Source organism: Orbicella franksi, chromosome 13 (assembly GCF_964199315.1).
Source record: "Orbicella franksi chromosome 13, jaOrbFran1.1, whole genome shotgun sequence".
NCBI lineage: Eukaryota > Metazoa > Cnidaria > Anthozoa > Scleractinia > Merulinidae > Orbicella > Orbicella franksi.
In genome coordinates, this window is record NC_138157.1 from 9,016,675 (window position 1) to 9,040,292 (window position 23,618).

Consider the following 23,618-nt stretch of genomic DNA (forward strand, 5'->3'; position numbering starts at 1 on the left):
AAAAAGAGGGTCTAAAAGCTGGAAACAAGCCATAAAAAAGTCATGAAAAATATTTACAGGTACTATGCCTTAGTTAATCAGTAGAGCAATCTTACGCCACGTATTTTTCACTCGGGAACAAATTAACCTTGTTTAATATTTATATGTACTTTTATATGTAAACAATAAGGTTTCAAGATATGACGAGATTGCAAAAGCGTTTGAAAAAGATTTGCTTATTAATGGTTAAATACGCTATATCAAACAAGAATATCCCCAGCAGTGCGAATTTTCAGTCAGAACAGTGTTCTGAACGTACGCCTTTTAGAATTATATTAACGGAAGATTGAAATTGGAAATCAAGACGAAGGCACGGACGGTTTTTCCATCGCAGCAAATTTTTGTAAGTAGAAAGTCATTCTTCTCAAATAAGAGGATTTATCAATAATGGCTTTTAGCCAGCACTTCTCAAACCTATTAGTTACAGATAGTTACAGCCTGAATTGGTTTGAACTTGCATTTTAAGCACTTAATACAGTTTTCACAAGTCGACTAGCAGCAAACTGAATGCTAAGCAATATTGGTCTCTCAAGCTCGGATGCGTGTTCTACGTCCATCCGATTTTAGTCAGGAATAAAGGCTACAAATTGAATAAATCTAGCTTAATCCTTGAGATATCTACCTATTTAGGAATCAAACGTGTTCACAACCGACGTGTTTCGCGAAAGGCGCGCTGTCTAACCTTTGCAAGAGGTCCAGTTTCGAGCACTGGCCCAACTAGCGGGATTGTCATGTCGTCTTGCTCCAAACGCACACTGCCTCACATGTCTCTAATTGCTGGGAGTGCAGATGAGTTCTGTCGACTTGTTGGGGCAACGTGACAAAATAGTGTGGGCATGCGATTTTTTGTAACGAACTATGCAGGATCTTGCCTTAAACTGGGACAAAAATAAGACCGTCCTTTTCCTTCCTTTACGTGTTACAATAAGTTAAATGGGATCAGCTCCGAGCATGAGTTTATGTAAATGGGCAAAATAAGAAAAAAAATTTAAATACACGGCAACAACTTAACAAGAACAACAAAAAGGAGAACAACAATAACGTTCATTTGTGCATGCAAGAAAAAAAAAAAGAAAATATGATCTGATACTATTAATCTGAGTCCTTGCTGCCCAGACCATAAGGCTTTGTTTAGATGGAGGTGGCTTACCCAGGCTGACCAAGGTACCCGGCTGGGAGCCTGTTTACATGGAGGGAGGGTGCCCGTCTAACCAAGTTATCCTGGGAGAGCCAACTTTTCATACGTTCTTTTAGAAAACACATTGAAGCGTTTACATGCTAGACAAGGTAGCTCGCCTTCCAGAGATTCGCTGTCTACTTCCCCGAGGCACAGTCTCATTCTTTCTCCCCTGCCTTGTGATCTAGTCTGAGAGAGTGTTTTTGATGTTCAATAGCACTTTATCAGAATGCTACAATAAACCGTTGTCTGGGTTAATCCGCTGTTAGTTAAAATCACTTGGAAACTCTCATCGAGTGAAATTATTTCTTTAGTTGTTACGCTATACACGCTGTTATTTTGAGCCAATTAACGTCAGTTGAAAAGAAAAATGTTCTCGTCGTTAACATTTGGCAATTTTAAATATCAAAAGAGGCTGCCGACGTTAAATGGTTTTCAAAGAAATATCGCCGTAGGGACGTGACCAAGTCAACGTTTTACTCTTTGGACTTTTAGGGGTTAGTTGCGGCAGCTGCAAGCACGTACGTCAGTAGCAACAACACGTTGAATAAAACTGTCTGTCATGAAAATAAAACTGAAAAAAGAATGACCATACGTTATAAGATTTCAAAACATTTCTAACACTTCTGATTGTAGCTATGGAGGCCTAACATCATCTGCCTTATGATTGCTTTCAAATTTCTTCTCTTCAACTATACCATTATATTTTTCTTATTACTTTGTGTGTTGAAATGTATAATTAAAATGCAGTACCACGAATTCGTACACCGATGCTATATTGTATGCAAAGCAGCGTTAAAAGTTTCGATCGAAAGGGCTATGAGAAAATGGCACACTATTAACATAAAAAGATTACCAAAAATTTAATAAAAAATGTCAAAATTCTTGAAAAATAACACTTTCGTTAAATTACAATGTGTTTACTGGTGGCAAAATCATACAGTATTTGCTCTGACTCGATTGCATGAGTTGACATGAGTTATTAATCATTTCTTCATAAGAAATTAGAATTTAAAATAACTTTATCGACACTTTCACCCCAGGTTATACTTGTCAAGTAATTGGTCCGCGTGAAAAGAAGAACATTACGCAACAACAAAAGTGAGGTTTGTACATATGATTGCAAATAAGTACAGGCTATTGAGATTCTTAAGTTATACTTTTTCTTTCATGAAAGCGTTTACTGGGCAAAATCGACATTTACAAACAGTAAACAATGATTTAGTAATATCCCTCTTGAGATAGTAATGGCTGTACTTCTAAATAACCAAACGGAAATAAAAGCCGCTGCGTAGGCTGGTTAAGCAACTTAATGGAAAGTTTTCTTTCTCTATACAAGTGTGAAGAAGTATTTTTTTTCTTGTTGTAACACATTATTAATGAAAAAATTGCACTCACAGTCCTTGGCCGGCTTTGATGAAGCAGAACGTAAACACGACCGCAAATTCTGTCAGCGGGCCAGCACTGATGAAAATTAAGGATTTAGTTACATAATATTTCACCAAACAGTTTTCACGAAAACCCAGACGAATACGGCCTTTGCTTCTTAGTTTCATTTTAGCTGTGGATGTAGAGAAACCCTTCGATTTGTCTGGCTTTTAATTAAGGATATATCAAATTGCGTTAGGTAACGGTTGATCATTCTTGAAGGTTGCAATAACTAAAGCCAATTACATTATGAATAAAAGTACCTTGACTTCACAAAATGTCACCTATTCTTGCAACCCAAACTGGAGACATTGCAAAGAAAGTGTGATGATTTATTAGTTAATACACTTTAACGCACCAAAACCTCATCCACAAGCTGATATTAAAAACAAGCACTTCGGTTTGGGTGTCTCATATTTGGATGATAACCGGGTTTGTTTGTCCTATACTAAATAGCAAACATACAATCTTTATAGTATTTAGGCCTCGTCCACACTCACGTGGGAGAAATTGTAAACGCAGCTTTATTCAGTTCGGCCTTACGTTTACACTAATCCGTCACGAAAACGGAGCTTTTCGAAAAGGCTCTTCAAACCGGAGGAATTTGAATATAATTTTATTTAATAACTTTATTTAAGTTATTAGGCTGGCTTTGCGTTTTAGTGTGGAAGGAAAACATTTTGAAAACGGAACTTTTCGAAAATGATGACTAACGATGATCATGTGATTAACTTCCTGCCAGAGTTTACCTCGAACGCAAATGGAAAATGATCGCTGATTGTTGGGTTTTCAAATTTTTCCAGCGGAGTGGACGGAAAACATTTGATGGGTTTTCAGAGTGAAAAACGCCGTTTTCAAATTTCGCCGGTGTAGTGCAGACGGGGACCACAGACACCTGAGTTTACAGTTAAGGTATCATAATCATCCCTCAGACGTAAATTCGAATTCAATTGATATTACTAGACCACAAACTTTTTTACATTGTTCTCCAAAATTAAATGTTTCGTTTGCAATTTTCTCATTTTGCTTCTGAATTGGAAACAATTCGCCATCTGAAAAGACTGTGTTCACTCTTAACACGAACCGTTAAAGTGTCATCGAACGAGTTAACAAAAGAATATAATATGTAAAACTATGTTGCTCTAACGCTTGGTTCTGCCTATAAAATGTTTTCTTTTTTGTAACCATGATTACAAATGAAAGTTATTGTTGTTGTTTGACTTGCAAAAATTTGGCAAACAGAAAACAACTCGCACAATAAAAAAAAAAAACAAAAGGGAATAATAAGTGATTTAATTCTACTTGTCCACAGAAAGAAAGTTAATTCATCCTTCACTTTTGTAGTTCTGGAAATATTTCAATACACAATTTGTCAACCAATTGAGAGAATCGAAGGTCGTGGATGAGACTGAGAAATTTTGTCCGTACACGTGCTAATAATTAATTTATCTCAAGAGGGCGATCTTGGCGTTTGGCCTGGAGCTTATTAATTCTACGAAGACAAAATTTAGTCAGGCAAACTTAAGTAAATTTGAAAGCAATGAGTTGAATTTCACATGACATATTTTTGGTGAAAATGTAGGGTGGCAACAATAGTTGCCATGAAAACTTGTGTAAGTGCCGCTCTTCACCTTTTGAATGGCTTTCTTTTAAATTTGGCACCATCTAAATTTGTATGTTGTTGTTGTAGTCGCCACAAAACACGTCTTGGGTTCATCGTTCAAAAGGAATTTTTGGTGAGGTGTTTTATTAGCAGCTTATTATCACACATTGTTTTCACCCTCTAAAAATGGTAGGGGTTATCTTTGGATGGGACTTACAGTGTAAACAATTTTAAGCGGACATATATAAGAATTCTGCCTATTAACTGGACAAAAAACAGCCTCTGTATTCTTCAGATGATCGGTAGAATGTCAGTCTCTGCTATATGGCTATCCGGTGGACTAATACTTGCGAGGGCTTTAAATGGGAATTTTTCTATAATACACAGTTTTTAAATAGGGAACATTTCTGAAGCATGAACTGAGCTAAGGACATCACCCAAGCTAAAGCTTGTACTGATAATGACATCTGAAAATAAAAACCTGAAAATTTCATTTGTGAAGTACTATAGAATTGGAGCCTTTTTCAGCAGTCTAAGCTAGGCCGGAATTAAACCTCAATTACTCTTAAGTTATTAAGAAGTGACGTTGCTTCCTAAATAGCGTAGAGGAAACCAAATATTGTACTTTTTAACTTTTTAAGTTCTCTATTTGTTCCCTTTAAGCTTCAATTTTTAGTTTTCAGCATCAGTTGTAAAAAGTCACAATTTTGAAACCCTACGCCAGCGTTGAAACATTTCTCGAATCTGATTGGCTGAGAGCTTCCCAACATGAGGTTAATTTAGTGCAGAACTGACAAGTAGAAACAACAACACGTGTTACTTAATTTCCCGCTGAGTAGCCATTTTGGTCCTTTTGTATAAGACTGTCTGATTTACGTCGTAAAGTTCGAGTAATTGCATCAACTGTCGAATAGATTTTATTCGCGTGTTGCAAGCCTCCAAGCTGACACTTTTGGATGTGTGTATATTCATGAGACAAATTTCCGTAATCAAATCCCATTTTCTCCTCATGGTTGCTACACATTGGTAAGCAAGCAGGTATTGAGAATAAGGAAAATCATCAATGACGGGTGCCTTGGTGTACAATCCAAATTCTTCGAAAAAGGCCTTAAGAATCATATGCTAGTCATTCAAAAGAACTTTGTTCTGTACTCCGAGTTGATAGCCTATATATCAAAATTTTACATGACGCTTTCTGCCCAAAATTGCAAATTTTCTTAAATTTCTTTGCCTGGTAGTTCGGACTCAGTGAAAAACAACGCCAAATGTAGACGTTTGACAGAAAGCCTTTGTACCATGGAGAAATTTAAGATTTATCGAATGTGAGCCATTCAATGTCAGGGATGTTCCCCTATTCTTTAAACACAAATCTCGTAAATCAATCCTTGGCAGCATTCACTTTCAAACTTAACAAAATATACGTTTATCAGGAAAACATGCATTATTTATTGACCCCAATAAGCCAAAATCACCTGGACCTTGATTTGGCGCCGTTTCGGATTAATATATATTCTTGAATCACTCAAATCGGTCTCGGAGCCTTTATAGAAAGACTTTCCCGTAAATATTTTTCACGCTACATGTAGAGTTCGTAAGGAGAGCAGAAATCGTAAGTACCAGAATTGTTTTAATAGTATTTCTAATCACGAGAGTTCGAATCAATGTTCCTTTATGTACGTCGTGTTGGAAAGTAGTTATTTTACTCAGGGTAATGTTACACGTTTGTTTATAAAACGGTAACTAATTTGAGTTTGGAACAAACATTTTTATGAAAAGGCCACTTTGTTATTAAGTTTGCCACAACGGTTTTGTCACGATTTTGTCCTCCTTGTTGGAATATACTCGGCGAGGTTAGAGGAAGAATCGTCTGTAAATGATTTTTATGTATATCGTAGTACTGCTTTAATCTAATGGGTGCCTTACAGCATCTTACTGTTGTTTTTTGTCCGAAAACAACAAACATTTTTGGGATTTTCTTCAGTTTTAATCTACGGCCAATTTTCGGCATTGTGTTTTTCACGCCCTCGATTGACGAGTTAATAATCTCATTTCGACACTATTCTTGGCATATGCTAGGTATTGAAAACCTAAGAAAAATGTATTTATTTTCTACGAAGCTGCTAGGCTCAGAAACGCTGGTCAAAATATCACACTACGACGTAAGAACTTATTTCAGGGAAGCCGTGTCACGATATTATGATTTACGAAAATTAATACCGTTGAATTGAACGAAACGTCCGGAAAATAGCAATTTACTTTGGAAGAAAAACACCAGAAATTGTAAAATCTATCAGAGAGTCGCTGTTTTCATATCAACATATTGAAACACGCGCGAGTTAGCAGGGGGTTCAAGACTTGCACGTGAGCCATATCTCTCCCCAATCTTACTCGACATGCCGCGCTCGTTCCAGATCCCAAGAAAAGTACGTACCGCTGAAATAAGGTGGAAGATCATTCGATATAATGTTAACGTGTTAGTGGTCCAAGCTAGGATCTTTAAGACTATCACATAGAGAGATGTTTAGTATAGTGTTCTAGGATGGCTAAATAAAATTGTAAACAAGTTACAGTTAAAAACTCTTTCCGTTTATGCATGACACGTCAGCATTCACCCCAGCCTCGTTACGTGAAATTTTCTTTAACTTCTGGAGCGGGCATCGTCGTGTTGTTTTCATGTAGATATTCTCTTTTTTTCTTTGCTGCTTTGGAAATTTGTTCATGATAAAATCTGCCTTTTCTTAGCGAAGCTTCGTGATTTTTGTTAGTTTTATATCATCATCAAGAGAAGATCAAGGCAAGAGAGTTTAATAAACAATAGTCTCCATTTGGCGTGAAAATGTGCGCGAATATTTGTTCGCGGACAATACATGTTCCGAGAAGCGAACAATTTTGTGCGCTACGATAAAAAGATAATGTCCAAGAACAAATATCCGAGCATAACATTTTCAAAGTCAAATGGAGGCTATTGGGCCCAGTTTTAGCTGGGGCAAATTCAGTCACGTAACGCGTTCAGACCAATTACGTGCGAGCGAAATGTTCGCTATCAAAGAAGGCTTCCTCACAGACGTTTTCGTGTTTGCTTTGTAAACAAAACATAAACAAATCCTCCATAAAAAAATGTCCATACAACGAGCCAGTAACATCCGTGGAATAACTGGGTACCATGTCTAAAAATAACTTAGAAGGGATTGCCTCGGGTACAAGGCCTTTATGGGGGATGAGCTCTCTTCAGTAACTTGATCTTCTCCTGGTCATCATACATAATGGTTATTGGATGAAATAGATTCCTATTTCAGGTGAATTGAAATCTCAAGCAGTTTTCCAAAAAAAAAAAATTAATCATCGAATTGATCACTGCAGACCAGTGCCAAGCGTGGGAAAAAATGAAGTGTTGAGGTTATTATATATTGACGCCTCCAGTGTTTCAGCCAGGAAATTTTAATTGAGGGCCAAAGTGGCCCCTGAAGACCTTTTTTAGGGGCAAAAATGCATCAGGGTACCAAGGAAAATAAAGCAGTTTATTGGGGTCTATGATAAAATTTAATAAGTACTTTTTGAAGCGTTTCTACTCAATAAAGTTTCTTTTGAATCAGATACTAGTATGAAGGATCCGTGCATTACAAGAGAACAATCCTTACGCATACGCGACGTAGTCAATGATCAAGTGTTTACAATGCATTCTAGGGCAATTTCATACACGGTCAGCCATTTGTATTGGACGTTTTCCGAGCATCAATACTGCAGTAAAGCAAAAGGACGGATTGACCTCTTTTCTTATGTTGAATGTTTTAGAAGCAAGGATCTTTCAATGTGATTTTCTAGAAGGACAAAATGTGTGACAAAATAACCGTTATTGATCGTCAACACAGAGAAATGTAGTCGCCATTACTGCCATTGTGGCGACTAAACCAGAATTTTTGGCCGCCATGGATAAATTATCAGTTGCATTGGCGACCATATTGGTCGCAATTTCGAGCCCTGGGATGGCTTTTAAAATACTATACCTGTGTTAAGCCCAAAGTCTTGTAAAAGGAAAGAGCCAAATTGGCTCTTTTCTCGTTTTTCTGGGGACCATCTCTGATTGCAGCACGGGATTCCCGCAATGGCGCGCTCTGGTGAAAACTCTGCGCCTCACTTATTTATTTAGGATAAAAAAAGATGTTTTGTTTCTTACTGTTTATAAGTGGCATGTCTTTGAACTAGTTAGGTGTAGTAAGCGCATTGACCACTGTAAGCAACAACATTTGAACATTTTCAATTTTTTGAACTTAAGCGTGGGAAATGGCTGTCAACAACGGGAAAGCTCAGAACTAATGGCAAGAGTGGGGGTGTCTAAAAACAACTTAGAAGGGATTGCCTCGGGTAAAAGGCCTATATGGGGGATGAACTCTCTTAACTTGATCATCTCTTGGTCATCATACATAATGGTTACTGGATGAAATAGATTTCTATTTCAGGTGAATTAAAATCTAAAGTAGTTTTCAAAAATGAAAAAAATTAATCATCGAATTGATCACTGCAGAGCAGTGACAAGCGTGGGAAAAAAATGAAGTGTTGCGGTTCAGTTATATAATGACGCCTCTGTCGACAGCAAACGCAATTAAGCCTCCTTTTTTTCGCAGGACTAAAAAAGGTTTTGTTTCTTTCAGTTTAAGTGCATGCGTTTGAACTAGCTAGGTGTAGTAAGCGCATTAACAACAACACTAGAAACAACAACATTTGAACATTTTCAGTTTTTTGAACGGAGCGTGGGAAATGGCTGTCAACAACGGGAAAGCTCAGAACTAATGGCAAGAGTGGGCAAACATTTAATCTATGGCACAACAGTCTCGTAATAGCAAAAAGCTGAATCTGTACTAAATTAAGGGGCGAACTCCTGCCGTGAAAAATCTACTTTTCTGACTTTCGTCATGCACCGACTAAAATCGATCAGTCCTTCAACTGCCTCCGAAATAAATTATTTAAATTATATAGAACTTATCTCAGGGCATACTGTTTTGATTGATGAGCCATCTATATTACGATAGTTAGGTAGAGCTATCTCTACATATCTCTACAACCATTCAATCCTAAACAAATAAGTTTTGCAAAAAAAGGAGGCTTAATTATGTTTACTTTGGACAGAGGCGACAATAATAACCTAGGATTTAACAAATTATACGTGATTCAGAAAATGGCTGGGTTCTTGAAAAAATTAATTGGAAAAGTTTTTGTGAACGCTCGTTTCTCTGAATTTCTACAAGCCTCTTTGTTTATAATTAACACTCATTGCTGAGTCCATTAAGTTACTCACGGTGTTGAAAGATTCTGTAGCTTAGATAATCTGAATTACATCACTTCCTAATTCGTACGTGGTCAATTCACATTGAATTTCACTGAACTCCTTGATATTGAGTCGAGTTTGAGATGCGTGTATGTCCTTACACTAACACAAAGAACAAGATTAACATCAGATAGAAAAAAAAAATATTCCTGACGTGCATGCATTTGTCACTTGATTAAAAATTCTGTAATCGGGCCAGCTGGGTAAACCTGCGAGAGAAGCGCACGGTAGGTGCATTGACGTTTCAGTTAAACCTATCAAATTGAAAGCCTGGTTTGTGAGATATGGCCAAACCCAACTCAACCTTTTGTAAGCGAAGAACCTGATGTTTGGTTGACGATGTACCTTGGGTTTTATTAAGGTAAGGCGTTGGATTTTGAAGGTTCATTTGTTTTGAGATAGCATCTTGCACGAAGCCAACCTTTCGTTGAGGAGGTCTACCTCTTCTCAAAGATGGAATCGTAATTTTCGCCGTCTCTATGTATTTATTTCTTAAAATTTATATATATAAAAAGAACAATATCTTTTTATCAGTTTTTGCTCGTTATTGTTGCTATACAAGGTTTTTTCATTTCTGAGTTTATAAACGGTTTTAACTGTATGAGGAAACATTATAACACATGACGACTATCTTTGAAAATAGAGCAGACGATTAAGGGGCAGGAAAGTATTCATTGTGATAAATACTGATTACTGTTCTCATAAAGTCTTTCAAATTTCCAATTTACTTGCCTCAACACATGCGTTTTACAGCATAGCTTTTTTCTGTCGATTCTAGCTCGTTGTAGATGACAGTTAATTCCAAGTGCTTGCGTGTAAATGGTTGAATCTTCATATCGCGATCGTTACCTTTTCAATGGGCACGTTCGTCTTAGTTAATTGTGCAGCGACGGAGAGGGTTTCAAAATCGCCACTCAAAGTACTCACGCTATGACAAGAACTGAACTTAAAATGAAAGAAAGGCTTGTGTTTGTCAACGTGGTAAGGAAATATCTTAAAGTACATGATTTCGCTGACGCCTAAGGCCATGGGCAAATATACTTCACTGTAATTTGCTCTAATTCGTAGGACTTAGGATCAAATCCTTGTTTGCCAATCGATGTAAAGCGGAGTTCTAACTGTATGAATTTCAAATCTAAAAAATCATAATGAATATTTTGTATCTTGAATACTTTCTATATGCTAAACGATTGTGATTGTTTTTAGAACTGGGCGAGATTTTCCGTGGGTTGTGGTATCATTGCAACAGGAATCATTTTATTTTCCGTATTTAGAGACCGTGAATCCTTCGCTCTTTGTAAATTTGCAAATCGAAAAGGGAATTCTTGACACTGAAATTAAATGCCAATTTCTCAAGCCTGTCTCAATTGAATGAGCCAATAGGGAAGCTCCATTCAGCAATTAATGTTTTGCAAGGTGTTTTTACTGCGTGCAGCGTTCATTCAGTCGAATCGATGAAAGCCATTAGATTAACAGATTGATAACCATAGAACCACCTGATTAAAGTACACTGAAAATCACATACTGTATACATTAACAGTTACAAAGTTAAAGCTAAATTCTATAGGAACAAAATAGCGACTTTTCCTGAATATCGGGAGAACGATTTGAGTACTCCGTGGGGCTTAGAAATATTCTTCTTACTTGTAATAGTGGAAATAAGCATTAGGGCAAAACCGCGCGCCCTTAATTTGTGTGTTTTCGTCTCCTCTATCAAGAATATTACAATTTGCTGCTCTCTGGAAACTAGCCATTACCCGTTGCTTTTAATTAAAATATGTAAATAGCTTCTACATCCCCCTAGACAATACATATCCGCTGCATAACACAAAGTAATAAAACGCACCGCCCGCATAGTTAATAATCTCTTGCACATAGCTTTTAAACTAAAATTAAGATCCGATTGAGGCATTACGTTGGTTTGAGGAAAAAAAATCCCTGGTTTTGTTTTCAAGTTCCTAGCGCTGAAATGAATAAAAAATGAAAATGCTCTATGTTCTGTGCTTCGAAACCTTCTGAAGCACAATCAGACCCGCGCAACATGTCAGCACACCAAATTGCAACATCAATGGAGCGTTTTGGGGTTATATGAAAAACGAAAACCACACATGGTTTTGTTGAAATGTTGAGCGGGAATGGCCGACCTTTAAAATGATATTGTTAGTATACTTTCCTATCTCCACTGCACATTTTTCCTTCGTGGAAGATGTCTTACATTCAACACATTGCCGCGTTTAACGATATTTTGATTTACACTCGCCACATTAGCTCGGACAGTGGCGCCATCCCTGAAATGCAGACCAAAGTATCACTTCTTATACCTCCGTGTTTTAGCTATTTCAATTAAAACGTAGCTACGCATTTGTGCCACTGAGCACGTACTGGTCTTAATCAATTCACGTTGAGTGTCAAAGAGAAATGATCGAGTGTTGTTTTGGCAGTTTCTTAGCAGGTGTTTCTTAGGCAGTGAATAACGATTGAACTAGAACCCTTACTGTATGCTTGGCTAAATTACGAAATACAATTCGGAGTGGAGCAAGAGTTGATACCATAGTTCCTCGACATCACTGCTTGTTTGTGGGCTGCCAAAGCTGAAACTTGAATGAAGATAAATTTGGATAACAGCTTCGCTGGTTTTTCGGGGTGAAACGATATTCTCCTATCTTTATTTTCAAGAGTGATCAAAGTCTAGTTTTCCCTTCCAGCACCGACAATACATCGTCAGGTGATGCGTGTTCAATTTCGATCGATTCATTCATTTAGTTCTCAATGTAGAAACTCTGCAAGAGAAATCAGCTAGTTATCTGAAGGCGGTAGAATGACACGATTTCAATGATTTCACCTGTCTTCCTGCCTGGTTTAATATACATGAAATATATGCATTTCTTTCTAGTAATATAAATACAATGTATATCTGTTAGGTTACTCCAAATAATAATCAACCATCGTCTTGATAAATGAACAAATTGTGAAAATTGTGAAGACTGCCAAAAAGTACGAAATATTCAGCCTCGGCCTGAAAAACAACTGTCTTATAAAAGAGAGTGTGCTTAGTATTACACTAAGTTATGTCTTCCAGTTTCAGGTTAACTCAGCTCCTCTTTCGAATGTTTTTTGTTTCAGTAGTAATCGATGTTGAAGATTTGTCCAGCCAGCAGATGATCATGAGTGTTTCAAGAACAACCTTCCACTAAGAACGGCCAAGGTAATGCTCCGGCGCTAATCATATTTAGTCCTCCGTTTAAAAGCCAAAATTTCACAAAACCAAATGACAAGTGATTTTCCTGGCTACGTCGATGGTGAAGAATGCAAGTGAATATATGAAAGATCATATATTTGAACTGCGGAGAAAGATATGAAGACATGATTGATCATCGAAGTTATGTACACAACGTAAGCAGTCGTGAAATTAAAGCCTGAAAAAATTTCAGGCCTGAACGGGATTCAAACGCATGACCTCTGCGATATCGGTGCAGTGCTCTGCCAACTGAACTATCAAGCCAACTAGGAGCTAATTATGTTGTGACTTCGTTATATACCCGTAGATGGTGATGAAACTGCTTAACGGCCTGATTTTTTTTTTCAGGCTTGAATTTCACAATTACTTAAGTTGTGTATATAACTTCGATGATCAATCATGTCTTCATATCTTTGTCCGTAGTTCAAATATATGATCTTTCGTATATTCACTTGCATTTTTCACCACCTACGGGTATACAGCGAACTCACAACATGATCAGCTCCCAGTTGGCTTGATAACTCAGTTGGTAAAGCACTACACCGGTATCGTAGAGGTTATGGGTTCGAATCCTGTTCAGGCCTGAATTCTTTTTCAGGCTTTAATTTCACAACTGCTTAAGTTGTGTATATAATTGCGATGATCAATCATGTCTTCATATCTTTCTCCGCAGTTCAAATATATGATCTTTCATATAATCACTTGCATTCAATCAATCAATCAATTCCCTATTGCGGCTTGAAACGACTAGCGTGTTCAATATTCAAATAATCAAGTCATTAATATAATCTTGGAGGTTACGCTTCACTTGGTTTGACTGTAATATCAGTTGCCGTGTTAAGTTTATTTTTAGTAAACTCACTCACCAAATAACCAATCTTAGCTGCCAACTCGAAAGCTTTGCTACTTTGGCTGTTGCACACTGACTCAAATTGAACGTATAGTTATATAATCTCGATCATTACGTTTTCTATAGTTTCTTTTTTGTCTTACCTTTCCTTTGTACCTGAATAGTGTGAATAAAGATTACTGGATATTGTGAACAAAACTAGCACCGGAATGTTTTGTTTAGTTGTTAATCGTGTTGTTGGGGACAAAAAGGAAACATAAGAAACGATTAATACTGTTACTGATTGAGAAAATATAGTAGAATCGCGAAGAATGAATAAATAACCAGGGATCTAGAGAATTTGCGTTCCGCAGCTTTTCTTGCAGTGTTTTATTCTTTACATGAAAAATGATTGCAATCTGGAATCCCTCCCTGGCTAGTTTTGGGGAAAATTCAATGTTTTTCGCATTATTATACTCTCAGATTATCATCAGAAGTTCTATATACTTTTCAAAGTGGAGATCTAAACCAACAGCAAGTAAAATAAGAAAAATTGCTAGCAACAGCGAAAAGACCAAGGTAAAACCAATTTTGAAAATTAAGCAGTAAAAATAGATGTCGAGACACGAAACAGCTTGTACCTATTTTCCATTTCTGGGTTACAGCCTCGCTTTCAACATCGCCTCAAAATCATTTAGTACTTCAGACTTCAATAAGGTTTCAACTTTTAAATAAGTTCAAGATGGCACTACTTATTCTAAAATCAAATCAAAACGTATTGAAGTGGTACAAGACACACAGACTCTTTATGATTATAGATCATTGTCAACTTCGTTTAAATTCTTACGAGTACATTCTTCGGTTCTGTAACTTAAATGTTTGCTGATGAAACCGTATTGTGAAAACATATGGTGTTGTTTGTTTTTCCACTTCCTGCAAAATGGAATTTAGGATTATTTTATTTTTTGAATTTTAAACTTGACCACTTTAAACCTTCCACTGTTAGCCTTGCAGGACCGACATCATCGGCGCCTGTTATGTTTCCTCTTTTTAGTCTCTGTTTCCGCTGGTACCTTTAATAAACCCTGACAGCCATGACGTTGATTGCGTCTGTTAATAACACCGATAATATTTTAATTAAGAAAGCCGGCAGCTTTGGTTAAGAAAAGAACACAATTTGCTTGCACACAGTGTGAAGGCGGTCATTTTCGTTAGTACTTTAAAACACCTAAAAAGTGCTACCTAATTTAATTAATACATCTGTAAATAGCACTGAAGTGGTGAACGTCTTTGAGTCGCTCATTTCAACTAAAATATAATTTAAATTCGTCGTTCCTCTGTCTAGAAAACAAAATGTTTGAGCTAGCTAGCTAGCTACGATCAAGAAAAAATCGATAACTTTGAGTTAATTTTGATCCATGTCGTAATACAGGCATATGAACCTAACGTTCTAATGGGCTTTGCATCAATTTTGGCCCAAAAAAATGAACAGTAAAAAATTAAAAAAAGGTATATTTCACGAGGACTTTACGATGTTGTTTACATTATTATCCATCCAATTGTAGGGTTTTTATTGCAAATGTTAATGAGGTCAACATAAATGCTGTATTAAAGTATCACTCTGAGATATCTGTCATTTTGATGTGTTGCAGGACGCTGTGTAGTTTTAGAGAATGGTCGTACTTTCATTTTCTACGATTTCACGATTTCCGTCATTTTCTTTCCTCAGCTGTTAAAAGAAGAAGATCATTACCTCATAAGACGAGGAATATGTTGTTATTGTTAGTTTTGACACTCGGGTTAACCTTCGTAACCTGCAACGGTGAGTAAATATATATATTTTACTGAGCTTTCTAATAAACTTAACTTACCAACTTTATTAAAACAAACCTCTCATTTACAAATATGGGATAGCATGAAAAAAAAATGATTCTTAAAAAATTAATGTAAAAGGAAAATTCAGAACTGATCGATGTTAAAGCCGGGTTGTCGGGAGACTAATCTTGATCTGCTTTTACAAAACTCAGGACCAAATGGGAACAAATGGAGATTTAGGTTTGCACGTCATTTCAAACCTTTTCATGGGTAAAATTTTAATTTTTTAATCGAATTTTTATCTTCTGATTGCCAATACAATTTCAAATAGTATCGCTTGACATGCCTCCTTTATCCCTTCGCTCCTAGAAACGAAAGAATCCTAGAAATTAGTGTTTAAATTCAAATAGCTGACCGTGGCCGGTCCAGTAGCTTATTATGTTCTCATGGTGTCATTTAGAAAGAAGTCGGTTCCACTTAGCTTTAATAGTTGTGAACAGTGATCGGTATCTGCGTCATTTTACCTGTAAGGGCGTCATAGATTGAAACTGGAAATGTCAGACATTTCATTTCACCAATTGGTGAAATGACATCATGCATCACATTAAACCGAGAGTTAATATCTTTTATTTGAATGGTCACATGCCAGGGTTTAAAACACCTCGCAGACCGTAATGACCAACCCTAAATTGTCCAAAATGAAAGAACATTTGCGCATAGCCTGAATTTCATCTTTTTTGGTCTTCCAGTCCCAAGAAAGAGAACATAGCTGAAATACAGGCTACACACATTAGCGTTTTGTCCACATGATTAGAAATTAAGCCACTTAGGATCCGGCCGCGTTCACCTTTTTGGTAAAAAGTGAGTCCAGAAACTTTTTTGCGCATCCCACATACATTCAATAGCAATAAAGTGAAGTTGATCGATATTCAGTGCTATGTGTACCACGGGATTATGATCGTAATCTCTTGTGTTTACGTATTTTTTTTTCACAGCATCGTTTGTTAAGACTGCGTGCGCCACGGAGTTGGCAACCATTACGTGTCACAACGATTCCAAGATTTTCATCGAGTCCGTGACATATGGAAGAACTGACAACGTAACATGCTTGAAGCCAAATCAAGCGATACCATCTTGTAATGCTTCTGTTGACTTGAGCAGGAGAGTGATGCCATACTGTCAGGGGCTGTCATCCTGTGTTATAAATGGATCGTACGACGGCGCAGTTATTCCTTGCGATGGAAACAAAACAAATTACTTCAATATCTCTTACAACTGTAAGATAAGTAAGTTGGAAACATTGTTTGCTACATACAGTCGTGTTTAGGGATGGCATGAACATAAATAAACGGCAAACACGCCAAAGAGTCAAAACTAATCTGTTATTTTGGGGCGCAAAACCATTGTCAGGAGTGGCGAATGGCCCTTAAAAAACCATGGGTCTCGCAAAACTTTTGTCGAATTTCACTGGTCTCGCAGTGTCGTTTTTTTTATTGCAAGGCTAAGAAAGTCTCGAAGCACCGATTTTTATTTTTTTTTTTATAAATGACTTTGGAACGTCTTAGAACCTGAACATCTTCAGCTCGCATTTAAAACACGTTGAAATCTCAATAAGTAGCGATTGAAAAAGTCAAAATGTCTCGGGCTCGCATTTAGCATTCACCACCTATTATAGTCCTGTGAGACCCACGAATCATGGGTTGCATGAACCTCATAGGATAATCTTAACATTCAATGTGTCTTTCGTCTTGGTTTGCCAAACACAGCAACATTTGTGAATACTTCTTGCCATTCTCTTGGAACCATGTCGTCAGCGATAAAGATTAACTTTTAAAACCTACATTCTAATTAAAACTAGAGGAAGGAAACAAAGGGTCGTTCATTTATATTTTCAGCTCCCCACGTCGACGCATTTGTACATCACTGCTGACTACCACTTTTAACTAACTGGTGCATTTGACTCCTGCCATTCTGGACTAAATGCAGGGTGCGGTGTAATACCGTGTTTGGGACAGTTAGCAATACGTAATATAGATGTGTCCGTGGGGAAGGCTTCAACTATGTAAATGAATTAATATAACTATAATTTTAACGTTTACTGAGCTATAATTCCTTTACTCCTTTATTGCAGTCAACGAAACTGAATTTCCCGAGAATACGTACGCAAGCTTTGTTTGCCCAGTAGGGGAAGTATTCGTTATCCACAGCCTCGAATGGAGAGGAATCGAATATATCTTGAAAAACCGTACTATATCATCCCATAGCACCAACGCATTCTTCACTGCATCGACAAATAATCTGGCATACCAGACAAACGTTAAGATTTCTGCTACGCATGTCAGTGAAAGAAGCAACACCGCAGTGCTTGCTGGAGTAACTACTCCCAGCCAACTCCAAACGTCAGGAATTCAAGCGCTATCAATGCATTTTGTCGCTGAATCACTTGTGACTAGCCCTGGTACTTTGTTACCCACTACGGTGACTTCTTCTCCTAAGCTGAGTCAGGTCGCAATGTTATCAAGTTTCGTAGTATCGGCATCAGCATCATCAGAAGAAGAAGCACCACGATCATTATCATCATCATCATCACCTTCATTAGCAGCATCTCCAGTGTCACCTTTAGCATCATTTGCAGCATCAGCCTCAGCATCCCTACCAGAATCGTCAAAAACATCCGCATCATTAGCAACATTGCCAATACCAACACTAGCATCATTAGCAACATCACCAGCGTCAAAATCAGCATCATTCGCACCATCACCAGTGCTAAGATCAGCATCTTCGGCAGTGGCATCTCCAACATCGTCGGAATCCCTTGCAATGGCATCAAAATCACTGTTATTATCATCAGCATCAGCATCATCAGTGTCAGTGCCAGTATCATTAGTAACAGTGTGTCCTAAGTCATCATCCAAATCATTAACAGTTACAGCAGCTCCAGCATCACTGCGGCCGGCATTATCATCACTACCACCACAATCATCAGTGCCACTGATGTCGTTACCTCAAAATGAAACAACGTCGTCTTCAATAACGGCTTCGTCATTCTTTCATCCTAAAATGGTGTCCTCTTCGGTGTTACAATCGTCGTTGAACTCTTCGAACTCCAGTGTGTTCAAACAAAACGACTGTGTAATTTACGAGTACTACAACATCACTAAAGTACTCAAACCCAAAAGAATTTTCACCTTTAGATTAGGACAATGCCGCGGGAAGAGAAGATGCAACTTCAACGTAACAAGGAAAAAGTTGGGTGAACCTTATAAGGATAAAATAACGTCACTACGACTATTTATCAAAAACAGCTGTCAACCTGGTAAGCATACATAGATATAATTTACTTATATGTCATTAAGGGGTGAATGAGTGATCTTGAAACTACAATTATATTGAATCATTGCTGTGAATTGCATATTCGTATTTTTTGTTTGGAATTTTACACAGTATTCATGGCATAAAGGTGGCACCAAAGCTTACAAACAACTTAGATCGTGACAATCACGAGATTTTCCTGCAAAATATGAATTCACTCAACCAGGTGTTGTCCTTAACGTCGCCATGTTCATTGCTTAAGCTCTCTCATGGTCGGTGAGTATTAAAGAAACTCACCGTCGTTCGGTTCTTGCTTGATCCAGCCCGGGTAGTTAATTGAGAATTGAATATTTCGTTAGCATCAAGTGGGTACCTGCAGTGGGAAAGCTGGAGTGCATGTCCTGATGTATGTGGTGTACGGTACCATCAAGTCAGAAGGAGGATCTGCCTCAATCCTACAAGAAAGGCTGGAGGAGCAGACTGTTCTGGATCAAGATCAGAGACTCGCCCGACAGGATGCTATACTCCATGTCTTGGTAGGTTATCAGAGTTATTTTGAGGTATTCCATTGCTCAATAGATACGTGTCAACAAACGCGCGTTGGCCTAACGATTGGTCTTTGGATTCAGAGGTTCGGGTTTGTGTAAACACAGTGCGCCTTAGGATGAAAAACGAGTGAATTGTTGGGGGACATCTGTCAACTAACCAACCACCTAACTGGCCGAGTGACCGAGTGACCGAGTGACCGAGTGACCGAGTGACCGAGTGACCGAGTGACCGAGTGACCGAGTGACCGAGTGACCGAGTGACCGAGTGACCGAGTGACCGAGTGACCGAGTGACCGAGTGACCGAGTGACCGAGTGACCGAGTGACCGAGTGACCGAGTGACCGAATGACCGAGTGACCGAGTGACCGAGTGACTCAGGGACCAAGTGACCAAGTGACTAACTAACTAATTGACTACTCCGTTGATCAAATAGAGAGCAGGTGAGCTCTTTAGCACAACATATTAACTGTACGTTTATGAGATTTATAACCTAACACGTGATAAAATAACACATTTTAGCACCTAAAATAGCACTGGGAATGTTTCTGTTTTTTTTTTTTTCAGATCGAAATTCCACAACCTGCGATTTTATGACAGCCAACTTGACGTGTCCAAACGGCACATTTATCAACATCAATACCGTATTCTACGGTCGTGACGTCGAAGTTAATATGACTTGCAACGTTACTGGTGCCAGTAATGGATCGTGTTCGTCGTCAGCTGATATGGAGGGCCATAATAGCGCACAAGTTTATGAACGATGCCAAATGAGACAAAATTGTACTTTCATGGTTTCCAATGACACTTTTCGTGATCCATGTCCTGGAGTTACCAAACACCTTAAAATAGAATACTCGTGCAGTCCTGGTAAGGATATGTATAACTCTTAAGATTTAGAAAACGCTGCTCTGTTTTCCTTATTTTTAGTAGCCACTAAGTATCATGGCTGTAGCTAAACAAAACTATGATTGAGACAATGTCCATGAAAAAGTTATGACTGAGGCAATGTTCATGAAAAAATTATGTCTGAGACAACGTCCATGAAAAAATTATGTCTCAGGCAATTTCCATGAAAAAATTATTGCGGAGGCAATGTCCATGAAAAAATTATTACGGAGGCAATATCCATGAAAACATCATGACGGAGGCAATGTCCATGAAAAAAAGTGACTGAGGCAACGTCCATGGAAAAATTATGACTGAGACAATGTTTATATATTCATCTGATCTTAATTAGTTTCGACTGAGAAGATATATCAAACTCTTGAAAATGTTTTTTTCTCTACAGTTCCAAACATCTCAAAGTTTGTCAAAGATACTCCGCTGCGCGTCGTTTTCTTTTCTCAGTGTGTGGAAATGTGGTAAAAACGGTCTCTTGTGTTTAATAGCTTACTTCAAAGTTGCTTCATCTTTTCTTGTAGTATTTAAGAGAACATTTTGCGATGAAGACAAAGCCCTTATCAGCTGCCCTCCTGAATTGCGTTTGGTTTTTCACAATACGCCTTTTTATGGCCAAGTGAACTCTTCCGAATCTTGTCCCGCATCTGGTCCAACCCCTTGCATCTCTGATCTGACATACGACGGCATCGATGATTTTTGCGATCACTACAGTTGTGACATACCAGGAGTATCCGGTAACAAGTTGGGCTTAAAAGGCCAGTACCAATGCAAAGACAGCAGTAATTATCTCACAGTGTACCACAGCTGTCAGCAAAGTAAGTAAAAGCACTAGCTGTGAAGATCGGCGGGAGGGCGGTGAAGAAAGATGTGCAGGAAAGATAAAAGTGACTTTAATGTACAATGGGTTATTTTAGGTTGCAGGTGTTAATTATTGAAAAGAGGAGGAAATGTTTTGTTTTCTGAGAGAAATTATTTCTCGTACAACTTTGAATTTTTTCAGTTTTGGGCTCGTATTTCTCGACGGAACACCGTCCGCCGGAGCCTCGTGCCCAGTCTCCCGCTCGCTATTCGCTTTTCCTTCAGCTTTAACTTGTGCTTTGTATTCTAGTTACAAGCTCTAGAGCAACTTTAACGAAGTCAAGCCTCTGACGGAGGCAGAATGTACTGATGTTTTATCGATATAAAAAGAAGAAAATTCGTGTAAATTTGTGCTGGCTCGAGAGAGGTCAAGATAATAAACGAATATTTACTCAAGTCATTCATATTACAGTAGTTTGAAAATAAAATCGAGATGTCCCAATGTTTTCTTTCGTAGAGGACGCCGTCTACACTGCTTGGGGATCCTGGCAGTCCTGTGAGACATGCGGTCTCACCACCCGTCGAACAAGATCCCGTGACTGTATTGACCCTGGGGTACCTTATACTCCCATGGGAGCCTGTTCCTGGAGGGATAAAAATGAAAGGGAACATTGTTATCATCGCTGTGGAGGTTTGGACTGTTATTGAATAAAAAGTTGGCCGCATTTTAAGAGCCATTGCGAACAGTTTTTAAAATTCGCTGGCTGCTCACGCTTAAGGTGGTTCGATACAGTCTTTTCTGGACCATACCTAGCATTTTCAATTGGCGTTTTACCAACCTTTCCTTAGTCTGATCGATGTGAAAATTACACCAGTTTTTGGAAAAGATTGAAGTTTGGTTGAATTTGTTTTTTAAGGTAATCGATATTGTTACCGCCATATCGCGAAGCTAATCTTGACCGGTCTTCAAACATCGTTTTAAAAAAGAACAAACGTTTAAGTTTATTCACGACAACGAGTTTGACTGAAAATAGAACAAAAATAAACAATTATTTACAACTTTAGACGGCTGAACGGACAAACCCCGAAAAACACAAACTTACAGCTTTTTCCCGAAATGAATGATTGACCTCTGGTAGACGATGATCGCGAAAAGGAAATTACAAGAACAGCGACAACGACCAGCTCTAATATAACTGTTAGTTTGACCGTTGCGACAGAATTTAAACTACTAGTCTTATTAGCAAATTGACCTCACGCGCGCGCGAAAATACCAGATGTCCCGCGGGGCCTCTTCTAAGCATAATTAGCAAGAGTGTTAGAGATATTTCATGGAAACGATAAACCAAAAAATGAAAATCGGAAAAGCATGAATTTTGTACGAACCAAATCTGCTATGTTTCTTCTGTATGTTTGATATAAAACTTTAAGGTAAGTCTAAACGTTTTCGATCTCTGATGATGATCAAACAGATCGAAAACATTTAGACTCAATTTTAATAGCTTTTTACCTTACAGTTTTATATTTTACTTTTATGGGCGAAATGTATATATTTCTGTATGTTTGATTTCGAATAAATAGAGAAAACATTTCAAACGATGCTTTTTGGTTGCTATTTTCATTCTTTTGTTTTATCGTTTCCATGGAAATATCGATAACATTTGAAAACACATTCAACCAAACTTCAATCTTTTTCCAAAAACTGGTTTTATTTTCGCATCGATATCATACTAAGGGAAGGTTGGTAAAACGCCAATTGAAAATGCTAGGTAGGTTTCAGAAGAAACTGTATCGAACCACCTTAAAATGTTTGAGCGCCCCGTTACACTGCAATATTGGACAGTGTTGTAAAGCACGATTAAGCTTATCTTGGATAAGCGTGAAAATTTTGACCACAGTTTTACAATTTTCTAATATGAGACGTTTTCTGGTTATAATTTATGTCCGTTCGGTATTGATACTAACTAATTTTAAATCCTTAAAAAAGTAGCAATGGAAAGCTCTTTGTAACAAAAGAACTCAAAATATTGATCAGTTTATTATCTGGATCTGATTCTTAATCGGCTTTGCAAGGCTCGCTACCGGCCCCTCCGAAATACAACAGAGTAAAATGACGTAAACTTGCAGTTCAGATTACTCTTCCATCCACCTTCCTCCACTTCAGTTCGCTTTTTTTAGGATATTATGGCGGACAATGTCGTACTGCGTCGACTGAACCAAAAGTTTATAAATAACAGTTATTCAAACGTTTTGGTTTTGATTGACTTCTGTTAACATTATTCAGTCACTTTTATTAGTGTATTTCGATATATTACTTCTCAAACTCATTAATAATTCATCAAGTTAAAACAAAGGAAATCACAACCGTGAAGGAAGTTTGGGTACCCGGTCGTAATTATCAAAGATTTTGACGATTATGCTTCTCCGTTTGTTTCGATTGAGAGGAGACAGTGTTTTATCGGCTATCCAAACACCTCGAATTCCTTCAAAAATACTCCGCTGCGCGTCGTATTTTTAACTCTCTTCTCAATGTTTGGATATCCCGATGATACACTGTCTCTCATGTTTGATATTTTACATGGATTCTTTCATTGTATCTACTACAAAA

General features: G+C 37.8%; 1 protein-coding gene across 6 annotated transcripts in view; it reads left to right on the forward strand.

Annotated features, from left to right (window-relative positions):
- Positions 1–234: 234 nt before the first annotated feature.
- The window catches only part of LOC145466762 (polycystin family receptor for egg jelly-like), a 41,794-nt gene continuing 18,410 nt past the window's right edge, over positions 235–23,618 (forward strand). Inside the window, exons 1-10 of one of the 6 annotated variants that reach the window (XM_081450475.1) lie at positions 235–382; positions 2,260–2,322; positions 12,694–12,775; positions 15,367–15,459; positions 16,448–16,738; positions 17,584–18,768; positions 19,124–19,300; positions 19,877–20,179; positions 20,734–21,027; positions 21,528–21,701. In XM_081450475.1, the coding sequence (XP_081306601.1) occupies positions 15,408–15,459; positions 16,448–16,738; positions 17,584–18,768; positions 19,124–19,300; positions 19,877–20,179; positions 20,734–21,027; positions 21,528–21,701 (2,476 nt within the window). In that variant the 5' untranslated portion in view covers positions 235–382; positions 2,260–2,322; positions 12,694–12,775; positions 15,367–15,407. Of the gene's footprint in view, positions 383–2,259; positions 2,323–8,380; positions 9,932–10,341; positions 12,296–12,315; positions 12,565–12,693; positions 12,776–15,366; positions 15,460–16,447; positions 16,739–17,583; positions 18,769–19,123; positions 19,301–19,876; positions 20,180–20,733; positions 21,028–21,527; positions 21,702–23,618 lie in introns of those variants that run through there. The other 5 variants (XM_081450476.1, XM_081450472.1, XM_081450473.1 and 2 more) reach the window with 5 other exon arrangements.